This window comes from Pseudonaja textilis, chromosome 2 (genome assembly GCF_049901715.1).
Source record: "Pseudonaja textilis isolate UNSWEBS1 chromosome 2, rPseTex1.2, whole genome shotgun sequence".
Classification (NCBI taxonomy): domain Eukaryota; kingdom Metazoa; phylum Chordata; class Lepidosauria; order Squamata; family Elapidae; genus Pseudonaja; species Pseudonaja textilis.
The window spans coordinates 216,128,279-216,153,242 of NC_141991.1; the positions used below are offsets into that span (position 1 = coordinate 216,128,279).

Sequence of the window (24,964 nt, forward strand, 5' to 3'; positions counted from 1 at the left end):
ACAATTGCAATACAATAATATAATTATTATTATTTAAATAATCCCCTGAATGTTTTTAATGATCCCTAAAACACTGGTGTTACCAATTCCTTCCCTTAATCCATTCCTTTTAATGTCTTTTAATAATCCCCAAAACATTGATGAAGTTACCTAGTTGGGTAATGAAATGTCTCCAAGCAAACAACAAGCTCAGATGGTGCCAAGGACTCCACAGTTCAACCCTGAGCTACAAATGTTCTCTTGTTGGAATCTCTTATCTTTATACAAACTACAGTGATGTTATGACTACTCTAACAGCAATGTATAGGCATGCATATATGCACTATATGATTACAGTTTTATAAACAAGCTCACATATATGAAATAATTTCTGTATTTTTATTATTAAAGAAAATTGTTTCTTAAACCATTGGGAATGTACATCCTATCAATTTTTCTGTTTGTGATTTATGAAAGATACAAGCAATACGCTTTTGATTAAATAACAAAGAGTGTTTTAAATAATTAATTTCCATTTATTACAACCTCATTTTATTATTTCACAAATCACTCTAGGCTTACATAGTAAATGTATTTAAAAATATGATTGACAAACAGTCTTGGGATGATGAAGGTACTGTGTCTGAACAAATGCTTCGAACTTCCCTACTTACGTTTGCATGTGTACACAAATACAAACCATGTGTGGACAAGGCACAAGAGTACTTCAAGAAATGGAAGGACTCAGATGGAACTCTGAAGTATGTATTTTACTTTTTAAGGGTGCTTAAACAATATCCTTCTGTCTTCAGGAAGAAGACATCCATTCTGGGATCTTATAATCCTACTTGGTGGGAGATATACTTTGCAAACTGAATCAAATAAATAGCAGTAGTTTAATATTTTTTTTCTCAGAGAGTAATATGAGCACAATTTGTTACAGATTGCCAAAAAACATTAAGATGGCAGTATATGCTGTTGGAATACAAACAGATGAAAATTGGGATTTCCTTTTCAGCAAGTATCAGTTACCTGAATTCGATACTGAAAAGAATCAAATTGAACTTGTTCTGTGTCTGAGCCAAAACAAAGAAAAACTTCAATGGTAAGCATTCTTCAAATAACATGAGTGATTTTAAATTCAAAGGAACGAGTTCATATATTAACATTATAGCTCTCTCAATGCCAATTTCTTACATTTTCATGATCACTTAATAGTTATGCAGTAACTGTTTTGGGAGGACAATTATAATCAAATTAGAAATGGGTTTTAACATTGCTATTCCTTTGGGGTCAGTAGGCAGCTCAAGCGTGGATGGAACAAGGAAAAATTGACAACTTTTAAAATACCAAATAGGAAACAGCTGAACACGAGCTTTTAATCTTCTTTTCCAGACTATGTTTTGCTCATCTTTATCTTTTGCATGTTTAATATTTATTTATATTTAGAATTTTACTTCATTAAAAAGCCATTCCACAGTTACAGTTAGCTTTTTTATAAATAATTTTTATTAAAAGGCTTTACAAAGATTTTAAAAACTACAGAAACATAGAACAGAAAAATATTATAAAAGGGTAAAAAATGAATAAATAAAAAGCAAAAAAAAGATATCTAAAATGACTAAAATCTTCTTTGCAGAAGTTATAAAAATAGCAATTACCATCTTTATCCTCCCATGTTGTATATCATACTTCTTTTCTTCCTGCAAACAAATATCAAGCATTTTTATTCATTTTCAGCAAAAAGTCTATACAGGGTTTCCAGTCTTTTAAAAAAGTACTTGTAGTTCCCTCTTTAACCAAACAAGTCATTTTAGCCATTTCCGTAAACTCAGCCATCTTTATAATCCACTCATCCATTACTGATGTTTCTGAACAGGTAGTCATTGACTTATGACAATTGAGCGCAAAATTTCTGTTGCTAAGCAAGTCAGTTGTTGAGTTTTGCCCCATCTTACAACTTTCTTGTCACAGTTAAGTTAATCGCTGCAATTGTTAAGCTAGTAACATGATTGTTAAGTGAATCTGGCTTCCCTATTGACTTTGCTTGTCAGAAGGTTGCAAAAGGTGATCACATCACTTCAGGACATTGCAACCATCATAAATACGAACTAGTTGCCAAACATCTGAATTTTGAACATGGGGATGGGGCAACAGTTGTAAAAGTGTGAAAAATGGTCATAAGTCACTTTGTTCAGTATTTTAACTTCAAATGGTCATTAAGCAAATGCTTGTAAATCGAGGACTTCCTGTAGTCTTGTGGATATAATAGCCTCAAAGTTACTCTATATAAGACCAATCGTCCACAGGACTTTTCTAATTGAGAGTTCATAAAACCTAATAAGAAAGTTCCAGTTTTATCTGAATATTAATTTTTAAAACTCTGCATAACCACATGTATTATTTGTGTCCAGTATGTTTTTGCTGTTTGACATCATACATGAGAAAATATCTTTTCATGTTTTTCACATTTCCAACAGTGATTAAAAGTATCTTTATACATATTAAGGCACATTATCTAGAGTCGTGCAACAATGGTACATCATTTTTAAAAAGTTTGTGTTGAACTTTCAGGGACTTTCAGACCCTTTAACTTACTTTTCCTCCATTTTGAATTTCTACAAAAAAATTATACACTGCTCAAAAAAATAAAGGGAATATAAAAATAAGACATCCTAGATCTGAATGAATGAAATATTCTTATTAAATACTTTGTTCGCTACATAGTTGAATGTGCTGACAACAAAATCACACAAAAATTATCAATGGAAATCAAATTTGGAAATGCCACTCCACACCATTACTAAAGAAATGCCACCCCACACCATTACTGACCCACTGCCAAACCGGTAGTGCTGGAGGATGTTGCAGGCAGCAGAACGTTCTCCACGGCATCTTCAGACCCTGTCACGTCTGTCACATGTGCTCAGTGTGAACCTGCTTTCATCTGTGAAGAGCACAGGTCGCCAGTGGCGAATTTGCCAATCTTGGTGTTCTCTGACAGATGCCAAACGTCCTGCACGGTGTTGGGCTGTAAGCACAACCCCCACCTGTGGTCGTCAGGCCCTCATACCACCCTCACGGAGTCTGTTTTTGACCGTTTGAGCAGCCACATGCACATTTGTGGCCTCTTGGAGGTCATTTTGCAGGGCTCTGGCAGTGCTCCTCCTGTCCCTCCTTGCACAAAGGCGGAGGTAGCGGTCCTGATGCTGGCCTCCTACGCCTCCTCCACATTTCTTGATGTACTGGCCTGTCTCCTGGTAGTGCTTCCATGCTCTGGACACTATGCTGACAGACACAGCAAACCTTCTTGCCACAGCTAGCATTGATGTGCCATCCTGGATGAGCTGCACTTCCTGAGCCACTTGTGTGGGTTGTAGACTCCATCTCATGCTATCACTAGAGTGAAAGCACCACCAGCATTCAAAAGTGACCAAACCATCAGCCAGAAAGCATAGGAACTGAGAAGTGGTCTGTGGTCACCACCTGCAGAGCCACTCCTTTATTGGGGATGTCTTGCTAACTGCCTATGCTTTCCACCTGTTGTCTATTCCATTTGTACAAGAGCATGTGAAATTGATTGTTAATCAGTGTTGCTACCTAAGTGGACAGTTTGATTTCACAGAAGAGTGATTGACTTGAAGTTATATTGTATTGTTTAAGTGTTCCCTTTATTTTTTTGAGCAGTGTATATTTTATCTCCTATTCTTGGTCCTCTAAAAATCCATACTAAATGTTTTAATTGTGCATATTAAAACTATTGAAAACTAAATCCCTCTGCAGTCAATTATTTCTCTGATTTTCTGTACTAGCAAGTCTTTATATGTTAACCCACATTCACAATTAACTTTTCCAAAATATCAACTTCCTTTATGTTGGGCATATATTCTACTTTACATATATTAAAAGACAAAAAAAAGAAACTTCCAAAGACTGTTTTTTAATTGATGCACTTGCATCTAGGCCACTTGGAAACATAGGATAAATAAAATACTGTTTTGTGAAACAATATTGTCAAGATGGGTCTAGACAAGAAAATTAGTACATTACTTTGGGGAAGTACTAGTTATTGAGCGAATCAATGAGAACAAATTAAGAAGCTGCATTATTTGTTGTACTCGTTGCTTGCTAATAAGGGATATAATTTTCTTAATGAATTTCTTGTATCCATGTATCCATGCTTAATTGAAAAACTTGTTTGATCGTGTTCTTTTCAGGCTAATGGATCAAGCATTGCAAGGTGACATAATAAAGACTCAGGAACTTCCTTTTATAATTATCAGGGTTGGAAGAAATCCTTATGGATATCAATTAGCTTGGAAGTTTTTAAAAGAAAACTGGCAGAAACTTGTAAAAAAGTATGTATGACCTTCATGTTCTTGCACTTTGTTTTGTTTTGAGGAAGCCTACAAAACTGTTTGTTGATGTTTGCTGTTTGTTTGTTTTTTGTAGATTTGACCTTGGCTCACACTCACTTGCAAACATGATTACTGGTTTAGCAAGTCAGTATTCCACAAAGGAACAGCTTGCTGAGGTAAATATATCTTTGACAATCTATATAAATAATTGTGACACAATATTTTTATCTTAAATCAGTGCAAACCATTTTTATAGAGAGAGACTCAAATTGGTAAGAATATATAATGTTTTGTTTTATGTTTGTGTATATAAAGATACATATGTTTGTGTTTTCAAACTAGTTTTGACATGGCAACTATATAGACAAGTTCATGCATTTTTTTGCAACATTTTTGAAGTGATTTGCCGTTGTCTTCTCTAGGGCTAAAAGATTAACTGGCTCAAGGTCACCCAGCTGGCTGCCATATTTAAGAACTTCTGTTTCACTGCTTTTAATCACTACATTGCTTTTAATCAGTACTTATTAGAAACTGGTTCTAATAAATAACCATACATATATACTTATCTGAGATTTCCAAATAATTGATTCAAGCCAGTTTACAACAAAACACAACATAACATCAGCAGGTTAAAATTACTTCAAGAAATAAAAGCATGGTACTATCAATTAATCAATCCAGTAACAAAATCCAGTTTCAGACTCCAAAGGCTCTCTGGAAGAATATACACTGCTCAAAAAAATAAAGGGAACACAAAAATAATCCTAGATCTGAATGAATGAAATATTCTTATTAAATACTTTGTTCATTACATAGTTGAATGTGCTGACAACAAAATCACACAAAAATTATCATTGGAAATCAAATTTAGCAACCCACGCAGGTCTGGATTTGGAGTTACACTCAAAATTAAAGTGAAACAAAACACTACAGGCTGATCCAACTTTGAGGTAAGGTCCTTAAAACAAGTCAAAATGAGGCTCAGTAATGTGTGTGGCCTCCACGTGTCTGTATGACCTCCCTACAACGCCTGGGCATGCTCCTGATGAGGTGGCGGATGGTCTCCTGAGGGATTTCCTCCCACACCTGGACTAAAGCATCCTCTAACTCCTGGACAGTCTGTGGTGCAACATGGCGTTGGTGGATGGAGCAAGACATGATGTCCCAGATGTGCTCAGTTGGATTCAGGTCTGGGGAATAGGCAGGCCAATCCATAGCACCAATGCTTTCGTCTTGCAGGAACTGCTGACACACTCCAGCCACATGAGGTCTAGCATTGTCCTGCATTAGGAGAAACCCAGGGCCAACTGCCCCAGCATATGGTCTCACAAGGGGTCTGAGGCACCTAATGGCAGTCAGGCTACCTCTGGCGAGTACATGGAGGGCTGTGCAGCCCCCTAAAGAAATGCCACCCCACACCATTACTGACCCACTGCCAAACCGGTCATGCTGGAGGATGTTACAGGCAGCAGAACATTCTCCATGGCATCTCCAGACCCTGTCACGTCTGTCACGTGCTCAGTGTGAACCTGCTTTCATCTGTGAAGAGCACAGGGCACCATTGGTGAATTTGCCAATCCTTGTGTTCTCTGGCAAATGTCAAACATCCTGCACGGTATTGGGCTGTAAGAACCCCCACCTGTGGACATCAGGCCCTCAAACCACCCTCATAGAGTCTGTTTTTGACCATTTGAGCAGCCACATGCACATTTGTGGCCCGCTGGAGGTCATTTTGCAGGGCTCTGGCAGTGCTCCTCCTGTCCCTCCTTACACAAAGGCGGAGGTAGTGGTCCTGATGCTGGGTTGTTGCCCTCCTACGCCTCCTCCACATCTCCTGATGTACTGGCCTGTCTCCTGGTAGAGCCTCCATGCTCTGGACACAACGCTGACAGACACAGCAAACCTTCTTGCCACAGCTCGCATTGATGTGCCATCCTGGATGAACTGCACTACCTGAGCCACTTGTGTGGGTTGTAGACTCTGTCTCATGCTACCACTAGAGTGAAAGCACCACCAGCATTCAAACGTGACCAAACCATCAACCAGAATGCATAGGAACTGAGAAGTGGTCTGTGGTCACCACCTGCAGAACCACTCCTTTATTGGGGATGTCTTGCTAACTGCCTATGCTTTCCACCTGTTGTCTATTCCATTTGCACAACAGCATGTGAAATTGATTGTCAATCAGTGTTGCTACCTAAGTGGACAGTTTGATTTCACAGAAGTGTGATTGACTTGGAGTTACATTGTGTTGTTTAAGTGTTCCCTTTATTTTTTTGAGCAGTATAGTTTCATTCTAGGAGTTCATAACTATGCATATGGGGGTTGATGGAAAAACAGCATTTTCTAGTTTCCCAAGTCCCCTCTCTTGTAGACCTGTTTTTGCAAAATTTGTCTGACATGACCAAAGCATCTGTCACTACATTTTTTTAAAAAAAAACTAGTCTTTATTTCTCTGTGCTATAAAAATATCCCGCTTGTTTTCCAAATGACTGTTGATTTGAATAAGAAAAGAATCATCATTGAAATGAGCACACAAACACATTCTCATTGTGAGCATTCTACTTCCATTTTGAGAGATATTGCTTGAATGCACATGGAAGAGGTCTGTGTTCAGCTCATGTTCCTTCCCCTCACTGACTTTCTTTTAATCTGTGTTATGCTTAGTTTTTGCACAAATAGTTCATAATTTGTCAGTCTGCATTAAGTATACAAGTCTAGTTTTGAAATCGTATATTGTCAAAACCTATGGTAATACACCACATTTATTACATTTCGTTTCTATATTTTTCATTTGGAAATGAGTGGGACTTGAGAATGAGTACTTCTGAGATAGCTGCAGCCTCTGTCAGAAACTAGGAAAAAAATTGCAACTATTCATGTCCATCCAAAGAATGGAAGCATATGAGGATGATCCATATCTCTTAAGAAAACATCTCATTACTAATCAGGCTCCTCCTCTTCTCTACTGGAATATATATTTTTTATTTGCAACTCCTTTTTGGTTGAAGGCATAGTGAGAAAGGAGACATAAGCATGACCAAATCGTTTGAATGTCATTCCTTAGCATACTGTATTCAGTAATAAGTCTATTTTGAGAAATAGACTTTTCTGTTCTACTTTGGTAGGAATTCTACAAAATCAGTTGTGTTTCTCTGTATTTCCTCAACAGGTAAAAAACTATTTCAGCTCAATGGACAAAAAAACTTTAGAACTCCGTGCTGTTCACCAAGCAATAGAAACAATTGAGGAAAATATCAAGTGGATGGATAAGAACCTTGAAAAAATCAAGACATGGTTACAGATTAATAGCGAAGTGTGAAATTGTATGTGAACTATTGATTCAGAATTGACAGAAGTAAGTTTTCAAAACTATACATATTGTCTGTAAATGGATAGAAATCTCAGCAACAGGATTGTTCCTTAATATATTTAAAATTATTCCATTTAGATTAAGTTGGGGCTTGTGGAAAACAAAGGCAAGAAAACACTACAGTTTTTACCACTATAATTCAATATCCTACACAAGTATTTTTAATACAATTGTTTTTAGAATGGAATGGAACGGAATAGGAATTCTTTATTAGCCAAATGTTATTGGATACAGTAGACAGTTTCAAACAAGTGTGTACAGATAGTCCTTTACTTATGACAGTTCAGCCCAAAATTTCTGTTGCTAAGTGAGACAGTTGCTAAATGAATATTGCCCCATTTTATGACCTTTCTTGCCACAGTGAATCAATGCAGTTTATTAACATGATTGTTAAGTTAATCTGGCTTTCCCATTGACTCCTTGTCAGAAGGTCACAAAAAGTGATTAACCCCGGGATACTGCAACTGTCATAAATATGAATCAGTTGCCAAGCATCTATATTTTAATCATGTGACCATGGGGATGCTACAATGGTCATAAGTGTAAAAAATAGTCCTAAATCAATTTTTCAGTTCCATTGTAACTTCAATCACTAAATGAATGGTTGTAAGTTGAGGACTACTTGTAATGGCCATTATTTTAAAGTAACCATTTCTTTAAAATAACAATACAGACTCCAGAGGCTAGAATTAAATAGTATTTATCAGTAACTGAATATTAAAATGAGCTTAAGAGAATGCTGAAGGGCTTGCTACTCAGGGCAACTATAAACCATAAAATTATGACAGTGTATAAGTAAAGGGTAACTGTTTTTCTCTTGTCTGTTATAGCACAATTTTAAGGGGGGAATTCATTTTGTATCATCTCAAAACTGTACATAATTGTGGCCATTCCATTGTAGTTCTCAGTGACCACTCATTCATCAATTGTTGAAAGTTACAACAGCATTGAATATAAGTGGTATTGGCGATCAATCCTTGAAGCTTCACCTTTCTTAGCACTCTCATGGTCACACGATTATGATCTGGGTGCTTGGCAACCAGCTTATGATGGTTGCATCATTCTGCAGTTGCACAACTGCCACTTCTGATCTTCTCTGCCAGCTGCCTGCAAGCAAAGTGGGAAAGCTGGCAGGAAATGTTACAAGAGACCAGTGTAAATTATTCTCATTACCACAGCTTTTTCTCCTGAATAGCCTGGCTGTGGAGTACAAGATCCTGGGGATGGATCCTGGCGATCTTGTATTTCCTTGCCCACGCCTATAACACCCCACCACCAGCAGCTGCCCTTTGTGCACCTTCGCTCACCTTGTAGCAGCCACGCTATGCCAATGCGGCTGCCTACACATCTTTCTCTCAGAATGGGACAATTTGCTGTGGCCAGCTCACTGTGGAACAACTTGCCATGGGACAATTCACTGCAGGACAATTCAACAACTCAATGTAATTATTTAAAGTAATTTTTAAAATATTTTTAATTTTTGTCATTCACATTTCATTTTGTCCCTTCTTTGGTATCCTTTCATTATTCTAGTCCGCTATTACTTAGATATTAGTGTAATACTTGTCCCGCGGTGAGTTGTCCTGCAGTGAGTTGGCCATGATGAGTTGTCATAGACCCCGTTCCCTCACCCAGCAATAGCTGGTCCCACCATACTTATACCACACTAAGCCAACCACTTACCCACTTACCAGCCTGCTTGAGAGCTGCCTAGGACTTGCAACTTCCTGCCAGCTTCTCCATTGACTTTTCTCATTGGAAGTCAACAGGACATTGTGAGATAGTCCTCAATGATACCAGTGGAACCACCATGATACCGTCATCACTAAGCAATGGGGTCATGAGACGACATCCTTTGCAACCATATTGCAGTGATGGAAATTCTGGTCACCTGACTGTTGTTAAGTGAGAATTATCTGCATGAAGATGCTTGTGTAATTCTTTGATTGCACCTGGCAAAAATGATCATGTTCAACAAGCTTAATTACTCACTGAGGAAATTTTAATTAGATATATTGGTGCAAGCTGTTATACTTTATTTTTGGAATAATAGTATAAAACTAATACAGAAGGAGGTATCTGTATTTCAAGAATGTCATTCTTTCATTAATGTTCTTGTTTCACCCTCATTAATTTGTCTACTTATCCACAAGTCATACATTTGTGTTGTGGTGAAAGGCTTTTATTAAACATTTTGATGGATTTCACAACAACCCTGTTGCAATAAACTACAGTATTCCCGATTTCTGGGAGTATTGAGAGGTGTATCTCTGCCTTGGAATGTATCATTTCCAAAGACCTCTTTGCGTTAACATATTATAAAATATTAGTATTCTTGGTGTAACAAAATGGCAGAGTATCGCACTATTTTAACTGTGATCATTTATAGTTGAACAGCATTGAATTTCAATAATTAAGACACAATTCCTAGTGGCAAAATATGTGAAAAGTCCATAATCCACAGCAGTACATAAAAGGAAGGTTAGACTGGTCTGTAAAATGTGTATGCCTATGGATTAGGTAATAGAAATTGATAAGATATAACAAAGCACATTTAAGTTTTTTTCAATAGAATTCAAGTTGCAACAGAATACAAAATAACGAATATAAAGTAATACATAAAATGTTTATTAGTGTGCCACAGTAAAATGTCAAATGCAGTTCAGTATTGACATTACATGTAATTAAGGACAGTCTTCAGTATGAAAGATGCAATCCACAAGGAAATCTTTTATTGAATCCATTTGAAAAAAGTAAACATTGTGATAGAAAACACCCATGTTCTTTCTTTTAATCCCCATGCAGATGAAAAGGAATCACACAGCTAAGATTCCTAGAGCAACTAATGTTGGTTCAGTTTATAGCTGCCTAAGAACATGTGTGATCATTTTAACATGCAAGTGGGGAGAGAGATTTCAAAGCACATCTGAATCTGGAACTATATCCATCTCTCACATACCCGGCATGGAATACCTAAAGAAAGGAAAGCACTGAAATCTGATTTAAGAGTTATTCTGAAATCAGCTGTGCCATATATCTATGCACTAGGACAGTGTTTCTTGAACTTGACAAGTTTAAGATGTGTGGACTTCAAATCTTAGAATAGCTGGCTGGGGAATTAAAGGAATTGAAAGGCACACATCTCAAAAGTTGCTATGTTTGAAAAACACTGCACTAGGATAAGGATTCTTTGCAGGTTTTCAATTCCTAGGGTGGGTACTATGCCATCCTATGCATTCAGCTCTTGTGTTACATATTGCTCAGATTAAAGCAGATAGTATAGAACAGTTTTGGGGGAGGGGATTGGTGGGAAAAGTACCAGTTACCTTTCTCTATAAGTTTGGATGTAGATATCCTTCCAGGAAGCCAGTGACAAGATGTAGCACAAATGCTTTGCATATGATGCAGGTTTTAGAGAATGGCACTGTTCATTATTTGATAAGAAGCCAAGGCTGCAACATAGAAGCTTCTACTCTGCTTCAATTTTGAAAACTTTGCAACTATTTACTCATTTTCCCCAAGTGTTTTCCAGCAAAAGTACTCATAGGCAGTTGGCCTAAATAAGAAGGCAACCAAATTCATGCTTTAAAGCATTCCTTTTTATAACTAGCCTAGATTCACTGAGATTTACAGGCACTGTGGGTAGATTATGTGCAAAAGTTTGCATATTTCACTCCTATTAAATCCATAAGAAATATCTTTCTTACAAATATAAAGCATTCTTTTCTTCTCAAAACTTAAGAAAATGACATAATACAGACAATAAAGTGAGTGTCTAGAAAATATGAGTTCATCCTTGAAAATAGCAAAATAAATGCTTTGCATGCCAAAATAGCCCAATACCATAAAATGTCCAAGATGCTATCTTTTTGCAAAACTGCTTTTGTTCAAATGCAGCTGTCCATCAAAATAAAGAATTTTCACACTGGTGATAAACATTCTGAAAAGATAAAAATATATTCTATTCTTAAAAGTATGTCATAACATTCAACAGCTGAGGCAGGAATTTTAAAATAGAAAACTAAACTATCCAGATTAGCAGGATAGACAGGGTTGACTTAAACTGACCAATAATGTTACTTATAGAATGTATAGAGCTCTTCATCTCAATTTTGTGACTCGATACAAAAAAACAGGATATAAGAATATAACATTGCATCTATGATGTTTCATATAAATAGAATCCTCTTACTGAACCTAATTTCCTTGTTAAATCAAATTTACTTTTACTCCGAAGAGTAAAAACTAGTGTTTCGTTAAAAAAAAAAAAAGGCTACCAGACTTTTTTTTTTTGGAAATCAAAGGTTTGTTTTTTTTAATCAGATGGGGTATAAACAAAGGCTGGATGGTGACAATAGGCATACTCATTTTCTTATTCTTCCCAAATGGCTGGGAAAGAGGTCTTACTGTAATTCTGAACTTATCTTTCGCAGTATGCTTCAAAATTAACTAGAGGTCTGTAGAAAAAATTAGCTCAGGAACAACCAACAACAGTCACAGGGAGAATATGTTTTTTAAAATGATTTATTCCAACTTCAAGGATTATGACAGTGATCTATTATCACCAGAGAGAGCGCAAGCTTATTTCTTTTGTCAACATCCAATTTTATTTCTTATTTGTAAGAAACAAGGAGAAAGTGTGCCTCTGTATTTTTGTGCTGATATTTTCAGGAGAGGCCTCCAGGGACTGCAAAAAGGGGCTGATACATCATGTAGGTTATCCATCTGTTGCTTCAAGTGTACAGCAATGGTTCCCTAATGGGAAAGATGTAAGAGGACATCTTACAAAGAAGGCTCCATGTTGGGAAAGACTTTAGGACGTCAGAATTATGTGCTCTGAGTCAAACTAATCTCTGAAATAGTGAAAAACCTATCCTGACGTCAGGGTTTATAACGACAGATTTTCTAAATGTTAATTCATTCTGAATCACATGCATATTATATATGCATGATAGATAACTTAGGACTGCCTTACCTGATAACATTTAACTTTTTGGTTGTTTTTCAGATTTTGCAGTGGAAGATTGCTCCTTTGCCTTAAAAGAAAAGAAAAAAAAAGAATCGTGACATTAGTTACTGCATCCACGTAGTAAACTGAGTTTACATACTGTATTATGAATTATGTCTTGGGGGGACTGGTTTTGGCTTAGCATATTCTGTGAAGTAGGTCTATAAGACATGATTAATCAAACTATAGTAAAGTGATGTGTTAGCCAGGCCATTTTAAAAAAAGGAAAATAAAGACTTGGGGTGGCGGGGTGGGGAGATTTGAAATAGACAAAATTATCAAAAACCAGGGCCTGGGTTAAAAAGCTTTTCACAAAATAAAACAGTCTCTCTTTAAGTTAATTGGTACTTTCATGTGTCTTAGAGATCCAACATTTGTTCAGAGCAGTGGCACCCAATAGCAAGTGTATTTATTTCTTTATTACACAGGTTTTCTTTGACTTAACCACCATTGGGATGAAATTTCTGTTGCTAAGTGATATGGTCATAAAGCATGACACATGACCATATCACTTAGCAACTAGCAATTCCAATGGCTGTTAGCTAAGGTGACACCCCAATCTAAGTCACTCCAGACCAGATCCCTCCCAGCCCCAATATAAACGTCACAAACAGAAAAAATGGTTATCATTTACATGTTTAAAAACCTAAGGTAGAAGTTAGTATTAAATATGCCTATGAATCTAGGCAAATAATGTACAAAGATCCCATAAAATCTCCAAAGGATCATTAGCTTCTGCATGAAATTTTGGAATAATGTTCCAATAAGTATTTTTCAGGCTAGGGTATAGTTTCGATTAATTATAATCATTCTTTTTATCCCCTACTGTTTCATATTGCTCAAACGGAGTACAACAACAGGTTCATAGTTTCTATTCTAATAGGTGATAGTAATGAAACAAGTTTTTAAAAAATCAGGCTTCCTGACTAAAAATAGAGGCAAGGGAATTACTTAAAAACTGCATGTAAGGTGCTTCAGAAATTCTCCAGCTCATACAAGAGATGAAAGTGGAACAAATTACACTAGGTAAAATTGTTATGCTAAGCAATCTCTTACCTTCTTGGGCGTTTTGGATTTCTTTTCCTCCTTCCTAGGTTTAGATGAGGCAGCACCTTTTGATTTCTCCTCCTATGCCCAATAGAGAAAAATGCTTGTTCATTTTTCAAGAAATAACATCTTTTCAAAATGCATTTGCATGAGATACATACAGGTGGTCCTTGACTTTTGATCACAATTGGGACCAAAAATGGTCCTGAAGCAAATCACATTTGTTATGTCAATCCAGCTTCCCCCAATTAACATTTCTTGTTATAAGCCAGTTGGGAAGGTAATCTGTTTTTGCAAGTGCCTGAATTTTAATTATATGGTGGTAGTGCAGTGTCCTAACTGAAGACAGGTCAACAATCACTTTTCCCTATTTCAACCATCATTGAATGGATGATCGTTAAGTCAAGCATTACCTATACAGAAAAACTGAAATTCATATGATGGGAGATCTGACCCAAGAGATCAGAATAACTGAAAGGAGAAGCTAAAACTAGTTGTTTAAAGGCAGAATACCATATAGTTCCATAATATAAGTTTAAGAGGCATTATGTTTTATATAATGCAATTGCTGAAACTTTCGTTAAGGGAACATCGGACTGTGGAGAATAAGAAGCTCCTTATGTCTCCTGCCAAGCACCCCTCTTTGTGCTTCTGCTTTATGGCTCCTGTGGAAGATATGTTTTCTAAAGCTTAATGTTTAAATATGCAGGTTCCTGCATTTTTTCTTTTATTGTGTAAGAATAAATTCTTGCGTTTTATTGAGGATATATAAACACGCACATGGAAAAACAGCCCTGTTTGTATTGTCCAGGAGAGGCAAACGAACAAAAAGAAGCACAACTCAGCACAACTTTATTGTGCGAAAAGCTTTATTAGCTTTTATTTATTGGAGACATTCAAAACAACTTATTTTTGAGAAGTGAAGACTTTCTTTGGATAATTTAGGCAGCATTTGCACTGGAGACATTGTTGAGTATGAATAAAACTCACGATTTACAACTAAGAAATGAAAGCAAGAACAGGCATTTAATACTTGTTCCCTCATTCCATTTGACTATTAAGAAACCTGAATTAGCATTTAAAACAACCAACTCTTTACTCCATTATTTGAGTTAATTGATGCATGTTCCTGCAAAGACTAGAAATAAAATGCCACTCTTAAACAGCATTTGTTTAACAGGTCTATTCTTAGCTTTAGAAGCCAATGTGGGATTAACCTCAGCTATGTTCTTAGATTTGGTAGAATTTTTAATTACCTAAAATCAGGTTACCTAAAAATTAAACCAAACCTACCAAAGTAAGGAGTTTTGGTAAAGCTATATGCAAATAATTGTGAGTAGGTAAACCATGAAGTTTGTCTTTTTAAAGAATATTTAAATGAATCCAGTCCTCAAATTCTCATGGAAATAGGAGAGGAAATAAAATTATGCAAGCAAAATTAAAAACATGAAAAACACATATTCTAAAAACAGGCAGATGGCGCTCTAGTATAAAGCATAGTATAAATGGGGATGTTTTACTTATTTAGAGGAGTGGCAATAAACTGAGAAAACATTTATAAACCATTTTTCTATTAGACATTCACTGGATAATTGCAAGAGAGACAGAAAATATTGTTTTTTTTAATTCATTTCACACAGTATCCATAAAATAAAAAACCAGAGCTAACCTTGTTTATTACAATCAACCAAATGACACAGAGGAGAATAAGTTTTCAAGTTTCAAAATCTCTGGCAGTGTGTTTTGCTTTATGATTAAGAACACAGATAGTTAGTTTTAAAATTAGCCAGTGTATTTTTCTCCTTTTTCCTGGTCTATTTCCTTATTGAAGAATTCTTGAAACTCACACTTGGTCATAATTAAGGTCTAATAAAGATTATTGAACAGAAGTTGTTGGATTTCTTCTGACATGGATTTTCATGCACAATAAAAAAAGATTCATTATACACATTTATGTAATATGGTATAGTGGTAAAGGTGCAGGCCTAGAAACCAGGAGACAGAATTCTAGGTCTTCCTTAGACATGAAAGCTGGGTGGGTAACTTTGAGTCAGTCCCTGTGTTTCAGCCCAACCAAACTCAAGGAGGTGTTGGAAAAAAAATAAGAGGCAGAAGTACTATGTTTGCTTGCCGCCTTAAGGGCAAAGTAAAAATAGTAGTACAACTCTGATTTGGGTCGTTTTACACTCTTGGAATGAGATTCTTAAATATGGCTTATATTCAACAAGTAGAATGCAAATATTGTATAATACACTTTTTAAAAAGTATATTAATTCAGAACTACATAACAAATCAAATGTTTTACTTGCTGTTTATTAAACAGAAAAAGGCATTTTGCAAATTGTACGTTTTACTACTTTTGCTCCTTTAATGTGGCAGGATGTGACTGAGTTAAAGGACACCTGATCTTGCCAAAAAAAGAGGCCTACCTTTGCTGAAGGTGGCTGTGAAACAGATTTACCACAATGGTCGAAATCCCCAGAGAGAGCATCAATAGCTGCTGAGTCACTATCTGGTTTCTGAAATAATAATTACCATTTTAAAGAACTGCAAAATTAAGTACTTTTCCAAGGCCATCTCTAAGCTCTAAACCAAAATCAGAAATTTAATTATCAAATATCCATTCAAGAGTTTCAAAACATATTTGGTACAAAAGATACACAGCAAATGAAACAAGAACTTTCAAAATGCAGAAATATTTTCAGTGCCACAGGCCTTTGTTATTAAAATTAAAACATCCTTATTTTTAATGCTAACCACTGGATCCTACTCCCTGAGGTTCTTTACTGGGTTAATTGATATGAAGCGGTAGACAAACTACTGGGAACAAAAGCCCACCAAGCTGCAGCAGCAGAAGTAATAAAAATACTCCATTATCACTACCAGAGCTCAGTTCTATTTGGTTTCTAATTCATGTTTGTCACCAGAATCCTGCATTTCTAAAGAATTAGATCAGTTTCTTGACCTAAAGTTTCTTGAGCTAAACCATCCTGGGCCAGATGGATTGTGTAGAAATTTAAATAAAATAAGAATTGTTCTTTCCAATATTATTACAGATAGAAGCTATCTTATTTTTCATTGGTCTTAACTAGTCAAGACACCTTTTCCTCTGAACAATATTAAAATTCATGCAACATTAAGGGATTCATATCCATCATTTTGGCCCTGGAGGTAGATTCATATCTCAGTAAACTAAGCCAATCTACTGACCAGCAAGCATAACATAGAATTGAAAGTAATACTTCCTTACTGTTTGTTCTTTGGGTTTCTCACCATCTTTATCTTTTGGCTTTATAGGCTTACCCTTTGACAAAGATAAACATAATTAAATATCAGTTTCATTCATCAACGTATTCAAATCTAATCTAGTCATCTATTTTAAATAACCTAGAATGCTTAGATTGTTCAACTTTTCTTAATTTGGTTGGTTCCAGACTACCTTCATGTTCTTCAAAAGTAGCACTCTGCATGCGGAAACTTTAAATGTTTCATTGTATTTATGGAAAACTAGCTCCAGTACAAAACGGAGTGATTGGTGATCCATCACTGGAGGTTTTCAAGAAAAGATTAGACAATCATTTGTCTGGAATGGTATAAGGATTCCTGCCTTGGGCAGAGGGCTGGACTAGAAGACCCCCAAGATCTTTTCTAGTCTTATTATTTGCATGTATGTAAAACACAGTTTCAAAAGATATGGAGCATGAGGTTTTCATATTCAATGTCAAGCAATCTGCCATAGTTGCTCTGAGTCTAAAGCATCCTTATCTAACTGACTCTTAGACAACAACTCCCATGATTCTTGATTAACAGAACTCATCTTGACTAATGCTAAAGGATATTCAACTTCAACACATCAAGAAGACTCTAGGTTGGGCAATACTGTTATTTATGAGTAATGTACATTTAAACACTGGAGGCATCTTCTATTTGTTCATCAATGTCATTTGACAATCTAGTCCTGCTTCAGTACATTTATTTCTTTAAAGAAAACTAATGTAAACTTGACTTTAAAAGTATTGATGGTATTTACCTTTTCATCCGAGTCCAAAAGATGTCTATATTCAGGAGGGATTGTATCATCTCTTTCTCCCAGTTTCTCTCTATATTCAGCTTTGGCTTTTTCCTGTAAAAGGTGTTTTTTTTTAATTTAAAAAAAGGAATTTCTTTTAGCGTCTAATGAATCCCAACCATGATTTATAGATGACAGTCTCATATATATCTCAGCGGCACTCTTGGTAATCTTTTCAGAAGAATTAAAATATTTAAAAACTGATGTCACATAAACATTACAAAAAACGCCACAAAACATTGCATGTTCAAATATATGACAGGTTTTACAATGCCATCTAAATGCAAAGCAACATATATGCTTTGTAAATTACTGTATTTTTTACTCCGAATTATAAGATGCACCTAGCTTTTGGGGAGGAAAACAAGGGGGGGGGGAATCTGCCTCTGCCTCCCAGCAATTTTCCTCCTTGCAGCAAATGGCAAAGAGCCAGTTTCAGTTTCAGCAAAGCCCGATTAGCACTATCAGCTGATTGTCTGTTGGGTCAGCCTCCCAACAATCAGCTGTTTCAGGCTGCAAGGATTGCCATCACATATTGCCACCTCCGCACGCCCCATTTTTGGCATCCACATCCTATTTTCAGCCTCTGCATGCCCCGTTTTCGGCCTCCGTGTGCCCTATTTTCAGCCTGTTCTGGGCAGTGGGAATCAAAATGGGCGGAAAATGGGGCACGGAGAGGCTGGAAACGGGGAGTGCAGAGACAAAAAATGGGATGTGGAGGCTGAAAAAGGAGCTTGCGAAGGTGGCAATAGGCAATGACACCTGCAGCCTGAAACAGCTGATCATCAGAGGCCGATCCAATTGACAATCAGCTGCTTGTGCTAACTGGGCTATGCTGAAGCTGAAACAGGCTGTTTGTTGCAAGGGGGAAAACTGTTGGGAGGCAGAGGCCAAAGGGTGGGGGCTGGCAGGTGGGCGGGACTTTGGCAACATTTGGTATATAAGATTGATAGACATTTCCACCCATTTTGGGGGGTGGAAAAAGTTTGTGTCATACTCTGAAAAATATGGTAGTTCAAGAAATACTACAACATTTAAAAACATTTTTAAGTCAAGCCTCTGAATTTTCAATTCTTTGGTGCAAAATATTTTGTAAAAATTAAATCAACACAGATTATCTATAAACAAATATGTAGTTTTTAAAATAACATTTTTCTTGCACAGGTATAATTTTGCAATCCAAACATATTTCATATAAACAAAGACTAGAGAGAGAAATAAAAAAAATATTTTGATTTTCAGTATTTAAAGAGGCAAACAAAGGGACCAAAAGAGTTCCCTAGCAGGAATACGTAATAAAATAGGCAGTGAAACAAGCAGTGACTTTAGAGAGCTGACACAGAAAACATTTCTTCTCTACTTCAGCAAACTTCCCTGGCTCAGTCCATCTGTACTTCTGCCAACTACTTAGCTCAGGACAGTTAGTTTTCTTTGCAACTCTGGAAAACAAGTACAGTACTAATTCACAGTTTGGGGAGACGGGTCTGTTCTTTTCTCACCTTTACTTTATCCAAAACTGGTTTGTTTTCATCTGGGTCAGGCTCTCTTTGTCCCAGTGAGTCAGCAAGAAGGTCTGCAGCATCATCAAGTTCTTTCCTACCCTGACAGATTTAAGAAAAACAAAAAACACATATATGTGCACAATCACAAACTTCCGGAATGGTAGAGAGATTATGTAGAGCCCAGTCAAAGAGCTTTGAAAGGCTGCAGGAAGATTACAGTCATCATTTTATTTCTGTACCTCTGACTACAAAGCAAGAGAATTCAGCTTTCAATATTTCTAAAACTTTTTAAAAAATAGTTGTAAATCAAATTTAACTCAAACAATGCTCCCAACGGAACTCAAGAACACTACTAGATTGCTCCAACAATCTGTATAAAAAAGCAAATGACTATGTACATATATCTTTAAATAATGCACAGTTTCTTCCAAACTTCAACATCCTGGACTTGAAGTTGAATAATCAACATTCCTAGAACATCAAATGGGCTCATAATACTGAGTTGCCATGTCAATATATCTAAATATTGATAGGTTGCTGAAAGTTGCTAATGTCCATAAGTACAGTTATCAGGAAGTATTGCTCTGCTTACTGGGATGACCGCTTCTTTTGGAACAGATGAATGTACAGCAGAAGCAGCAGCAGAAGAAATCACCTCTTCCGTAGGGACAGAAGGCTTGCTAGGAGCTGTAGATTTCTACAAGGAAAGGAAAGGATTCATCAATACATGTAGAAGTGAGACAAAAAGTTAACGCAGAAAATGGTTTCTGATCTGTCCTTTAATGCCCCCTAAATGCTTTTCTAAAACTAAGACTAAAGAATTTACAGAAAATACAACAAGTCTTTCCTCCAGTAATTACTGCTGAAAGGGGAGGGAGAGAGCACCTATTATTCAAAGGGACTGCCACACTCTTAGCTTCATCTAATCAAGAACTCTACAGTACATGCATAAAGAGGAAGAAGCAAAGGGAATCTCCTCACTTCTATAATGCAAAAAGCTAAAATTTATTAGGGAAGCAATAAAGAATTTGCTCTACACTTCTCAAATGGCAGTAATGACTGAAACACAAATACCTTTGAAAATTAGATCACCTAAAGTATTTGGGATTGCCTAAGCTCCTGCTTGCTGCTCAGTGGTGATTTTTAAACCCTTTCTTTATAAAGCTTCAATAGGGATTCTCTCATTTACTTTGCTTCCTCCTCTCCACTCATATTGTTCCTTTGTTTTCTCTTCCCAGTACAGCTGCTCTTGTTTTTCATCTCATCTCCTTTTTCTTCTACTGCTGCTTTAAGTTGGAAGAGATAGAGGGACAAGTGACTCTGTTTTGTGTGTCTATATAATAGGTAGTTCATTCATCTTACAAAGGCAAGAAATTTCAATTAGAAATTACTGTAACATTCATTGATATATTTTTGACCTTTTCTGAGCAAGATTTCTGGGCAGTGTATATATTCATAAATGCAAATTATCTATAAAAGTGTCACATGAACACATTAATGGATATGAATTCTTCACATCTAGATTCAGCTGCAGTTGCTAAGGAACTAGACATTACACAGCAATTACATAGAGTCTATAATTTTTTCATCTTCTCTTTCTTTTCTAGAATCCTCATTTTAAGGTCTCAAATAATTTTCAGTTAAATAAATAGCATTTTTAAATTGATCCCTGAAAATCATACGTGTGCCTTTTTCTTTCAAATCAGATTTTGGAAGGGAAACCTGCCATCAGCCGAAATTCAAATTTCCCTAGTCTGCTAATAAAAAGAAAACTCCCAATGTTGACTGCCTTTTATAAAAGTCCCTTGTGTTAAAAAATTTCTGGCTTATCCAGAAATGTTCTGAAAATGTCAGTTAAAAAATGAACTTGGGGTATAACAATTATGAAAAAAATGCAAAATATGTAGTTCAAAGTTATTAGAAGGGATGTAAAACTTACCCTATAAATACATTATTGTACAGATCTAGGTGCTTCTATAGTTGAAATAATACTGAATGCAATTCAATAGTAAAGTATACAGTTCTACTGCAGTTAATAGAATGTTTATATATATCTAGAGTATGCACATAATTTCATCTGAATGTCAAAAGCTTCTCTCTCTCAGACTCAACCAATTCTTACCGCAGGTTGAATTGATGCTGGTGTAGAACAAGAAAAACCTTCAGACAAAGCATCAAGAAGTTCACTTTCACTCAGGGGCTATAAATCAGAAGAAATTATTTAAAATGTTTTAATACGTGTCCAAATGTCCCTGAAGTGACTGAATACAGAACTCTCAGTTTAGAACTCTTAATTAAGAAAGAATTAATAGTCAGCTAAGTATCTAATTTGAACACATTAAGTCATAACAAAAGCTTTCAATTTATTTATTTCTGAATAAATAAACCAGAAACACACACACACACAAACCCCTACCTACCTACCTGAGGCTTTTCTTCAGGTTTTGGCAAAAGTGGCTTCCCATCTTTATCCTGTGGAGGGGGAAAAAAGGAGTCTAGCAATTACTGCACTGTGGCAATTACTCAAATATTACACATAATTCTATCCCAAATTTAGGACATCAACTATCCCATAGAATCAAATAGATATGTTTCCAGAGTGACCACATGCCTGCAGCTGCTTTTATTAACTTCATCTTTTAATTAGCTTCTGCTCCTTCAAATATTTATTTATTTTATTTTATTTATTTGTCAATTGTTTACGAGATAAGTAAAAGTGTATACATAATTATGAATACATGAAATGAGTACATATAAGAAAAATAAAAGAAAAATAAAAGAAACAATAGGACAGGGACGGTAGGCACGTTGGTGCGCTTATGCACGCCCCCTACAGACCTCTTAGGAAAGGGGTGAGGTCAATAGTAGACAGTCTAAGGTTAAAGTTTTTGGGGTTTGGGGAAGAAACTACAGAGTCGGGTAGAGTATTCCAGACATTGACCACTCTGTTGCTAAAGTCGTATTTCCTGCAGTCAAGCTTGGTGCGGTTAACCTTGAGTTTGTATCTGTTGTGTGCTCTTGTGTTGTTATGGTTGAAGTTGAAGTATTCATTGACAGGTAGGACATTGCAATGTATGATTTTATATACCATGCTTAAATCAGACCGAAGACGGTGTAATTCAAGGTTTTCTAGTTCTAGAATTTCAAGTCTGGTGGCATAAGGTATTCTACAACGAGTAGAGGAGTGGAGAACTCTTCTTGTGAATTATTTCTGGACTTTCTCAATTGTGCTAATATCAGATACATAATGTGGGTTCCAGACTGATGAGCTGTATTCGAGTATTGGTCTAGCAAATGTTTTGTATGCTCTAGTTAGTAGTGTGATATTACCAGAGAAAAAGCTACGTAAGTTTAGGTTAAAAACTCTTAATGCCTTTTTGGCTATGTAGTTGCAGTGGGCACTAGCACTTAGATCATTAGAGGTGAGTATTCCAAGGTCCTTTACAGAGCTTGGATCATCAACAAGATCTTGACTATTCAGCTTGTATTTTATTTTCGGATTTTTTTTGCCAATATGTAAGACAGAGCATTTATTTGTTGAGATTTGAAGTTGCCATTTGTTTGACCATTCTGATACACAGTCGAGATCTTCTTGAAGGGTAGCAGTATTGTCTGTGGTATTGAACAGCTTTACATCATCAGCGAAAAGAACGCAGTTGCTCTTAATATGATCACAGAGGTCATTTATGTAGAGTATGAAGAGAGTTGGTCCTAGAACACTGCCTTGGGGGACACCACTATTGACAGGTACAGAATTTGATAGGACACTCCCAATTTTGACCATTTGTTGTCTGTTTGACAGGAATGCTTCTATCCAGTTATGCAGTTGTCCAGAGATACCATAGGATTTTATTTTTAGTAGTAGTTTGTCATGTACCACTGAATCAAAGGCTTTACAGAAGTCTATGTAGATTGCATCTATTGTTTTGCCCTGATCAAGTTGTGTAGTCCATATGTTTTTGCAGTGTAAGAGTTGCAGATTACAGGATAGTTTTTTTCTGAAACCAAATTGTTTATTGGAGAGTAGGTTGTTTGTCTCTAAGTGGAGGATGATGGATTGGTTAATAATTGATTCCATGACTTTACAGGTGACGCAGCATAAGGAGATTGGTCTGTAATTTTCAACTAGGCAAGGGTCTCCCTTTTTGAAGATGGGGATGACTGTGGCTTGTGACCATAGGTTAGGCAAGGAACTGGTCCTGAAAGATTTTTCAAAGATTATGCTTAGAGGTTTGGCTATGGCAGTGTACATCTTACATCTTTGTGTAAAAGATGGAATTGCCTTTGCTGAAAGATGAGCTGGAAGATTTAGCTACTGTAGGATGAATCTTTCTACCAACTTAGAAATTTTGAGAACAGTCAACAAGCAATCAAGTTACATCATTAATGCTAATTCAGGATATTGATATACTGTACAAGGCATTCATGGTCAAGGATCAATTTAAAATGCTACTGTCTAGATTAAGGTGAACAATATAGCTTCCAGCAGTCCCCAAACCGTACCACCAAAATTCAGCATAAAAAGCAGGAATAATTGCAGAACGAATATTCTTAACTGCATTTTGCTTTTACATCAATGAATTTTGCTTTTGGAACTTTAGAAATACTTCGTTCAGTTTTAACGTTTATTTATGATGATATAAAAAGGCTCCTGTGACATGAATTTTTTTAATTAAAAAAACAAGACAAGCTAGCTCTTTCTATTTTTTCTTGCAAGGTAACAACTTTCCTGCTCTAGCCCAAATTAGTTAATTATTTTCCTCTTTTGTCATAGTAGGCACCCAAAACCTTCCAGATCCATAATCTAGATCCATAATGTTCATTAATATGTAACCGCCCCTTGCTGATGCCTAATTTAGCCACTCCAGGGGAAGAGAGATGTTGAAAGGCCATTAAACAAACACTGGTCCTACCCACTTCTGGGATAAGTCTCAAGTTGATGCATTCCTACATTTCTGCATTCCTACATTACATTGGCAAGCCAATTTCTGAAGCCACATCACTTGCAAGATAAAACAGGAAGCTTTTAGGAATTTAATATGTGATTTTTTGTAATACAAGGGGTATAGTAATATCTCAGAGTTGTCATATTTACAATATTAAGTGTGTAGTACAGAAATATTGCAAATAATATCCTGAAAAGGAACAGGCAGGGTTATTGGGGTGCTCAAAAAACTTTCAAAAAAGAGAGCAACCACAACCACTAAATTGAAGCCTCATAATATTTTTTAAAATTATAACGCTACCCTCATATTTTCATGGCTACTATTTAATCTCTTTTTTTGACTCCCACTCTTGAAGTCTTCCACAATTTCTCTTTTTTTTAACAAATTTTATTCAGTTTTTCACATTAAAAACAAAAATCTCTTTTCAGTAGACAACATATTTCCAGGTCATCACCTTTATATACAAATATGACAGCAATTATACATTCATATATGCATACTTAATTCTATTACTACCTTTTCCATTCCAAATTTTCAGTAAGGAGAGAAACAAACACATTAATTCTAGCCTCTTTCATTAATCTCAGTCAAAACATCTTTTTCTTTCATTTCAATTATTTCAAATATAATCCTTTAATATTTATTTTAAAAATAAAGGTAAACAATATGTGTTTGCCTAATA

At 36.0% G+C, this 24,964-nt stretch overlaps 2 protein-coding genes across 13 annotated transcripts in view; one reads left to right on the top strand and one right to left on the bottom strand.

Moving 5' to 3' along the window:
* Positions 1 to 15,654, top strand: part of ERAP1 (endoplasmic reticulum aminopeptidase 1) — a 40,361-nt gene extending 24,707 nt beyond the window's left edge. For all 6 annotated transcript variants that reach the window (XM_087927021.1, XM_087927023.1, XM_087927024.1 and 3 more), the window contains exons 15-20: positions 556 to 740; positions 923 to 1,084; positions 4,197 to 4,337; positions 4,432 to 4,513; positions 7,510 to 7,695; positions 12,719 to 15,654. In XM_087927021.1, the coding sequence (XP_087783147.1) occupies positions 556 to 740; positions 923 to 1,084; positions 4,197 to 4,337; positions 4,432 to 4,513; positions 7,510 to 7,659 (720 nt within the window). In that variant the 3' untranslated portion in view covers positions 7,660 to 7,695; positions 12,719 to 15,654. The remainder of the gene's footprint in view (positions 1 to 555; positions 741 to 922; positions 1,085 to 4,196; positions 4,338 to 4,431; positions 4,514 to 7,509; positions 7,696 to 12,718) is intronic.
* CAST (calpastatin) overlaps positions 10,318 to 24,964 on the bottom strand; it is a 42,745-nt gene continuing 28,098 nt past the window's right edge. For 4 of the 7 annotated variants that reach the window (XM_087927029.1, XM_087927028.1, XM_087927026.1 and 1 more), the window contains 10 exons: positions 21,761 to 21,808; positions 21,459 to 21,536; positions 19,929 to 20,033; positions 19,334 to 19,435; positions 17,796 to 17,888; positions 17,016 to 17,069; positions 16,195 to 16,284; positions 13,775 to 13,846; positions 12,686 to 12,746; positions 10,318 to 11,650 (listed from right to left, as the gene is read on the bottom strand). In XM_087927029.1, the coding sequence (XP_087783155.1) occupies positions 12,696 to 12,746; positions 13,775 to 13,846; positions 16,195 to 16,284; positions 17,016 to 17,069; positions 17,796 to 17,888; positions 19,334 to 19,435; positions 19,929 to 20,033; positions 21,459 to 21,536; positions 21,761 to 21,808 (693 nt within the window). In that variant the 3' untranslated portion in view covers positions 10,318 to 11,650; positions 12,686 to 12,695. Of the gene's footprint in view, positions 12,466 to 12,685; positions 12,747 to 13,774; positions 13,847 to 16,194; positions 16,285 to 17,015; positions 17,070 to 17,795; positions 17,889 to 19,333; positions 19,436 to 19,928; positions 20,034 to 21,458; positions 21,537 to 21,760; positions 21,809 to 24,964 lie in introns of all 7 variants that reach the window. The other 3 variants (XM_087927030.1, XM_087927027.1, XM_087927032.1) reach the window with 1 other exon arrangement.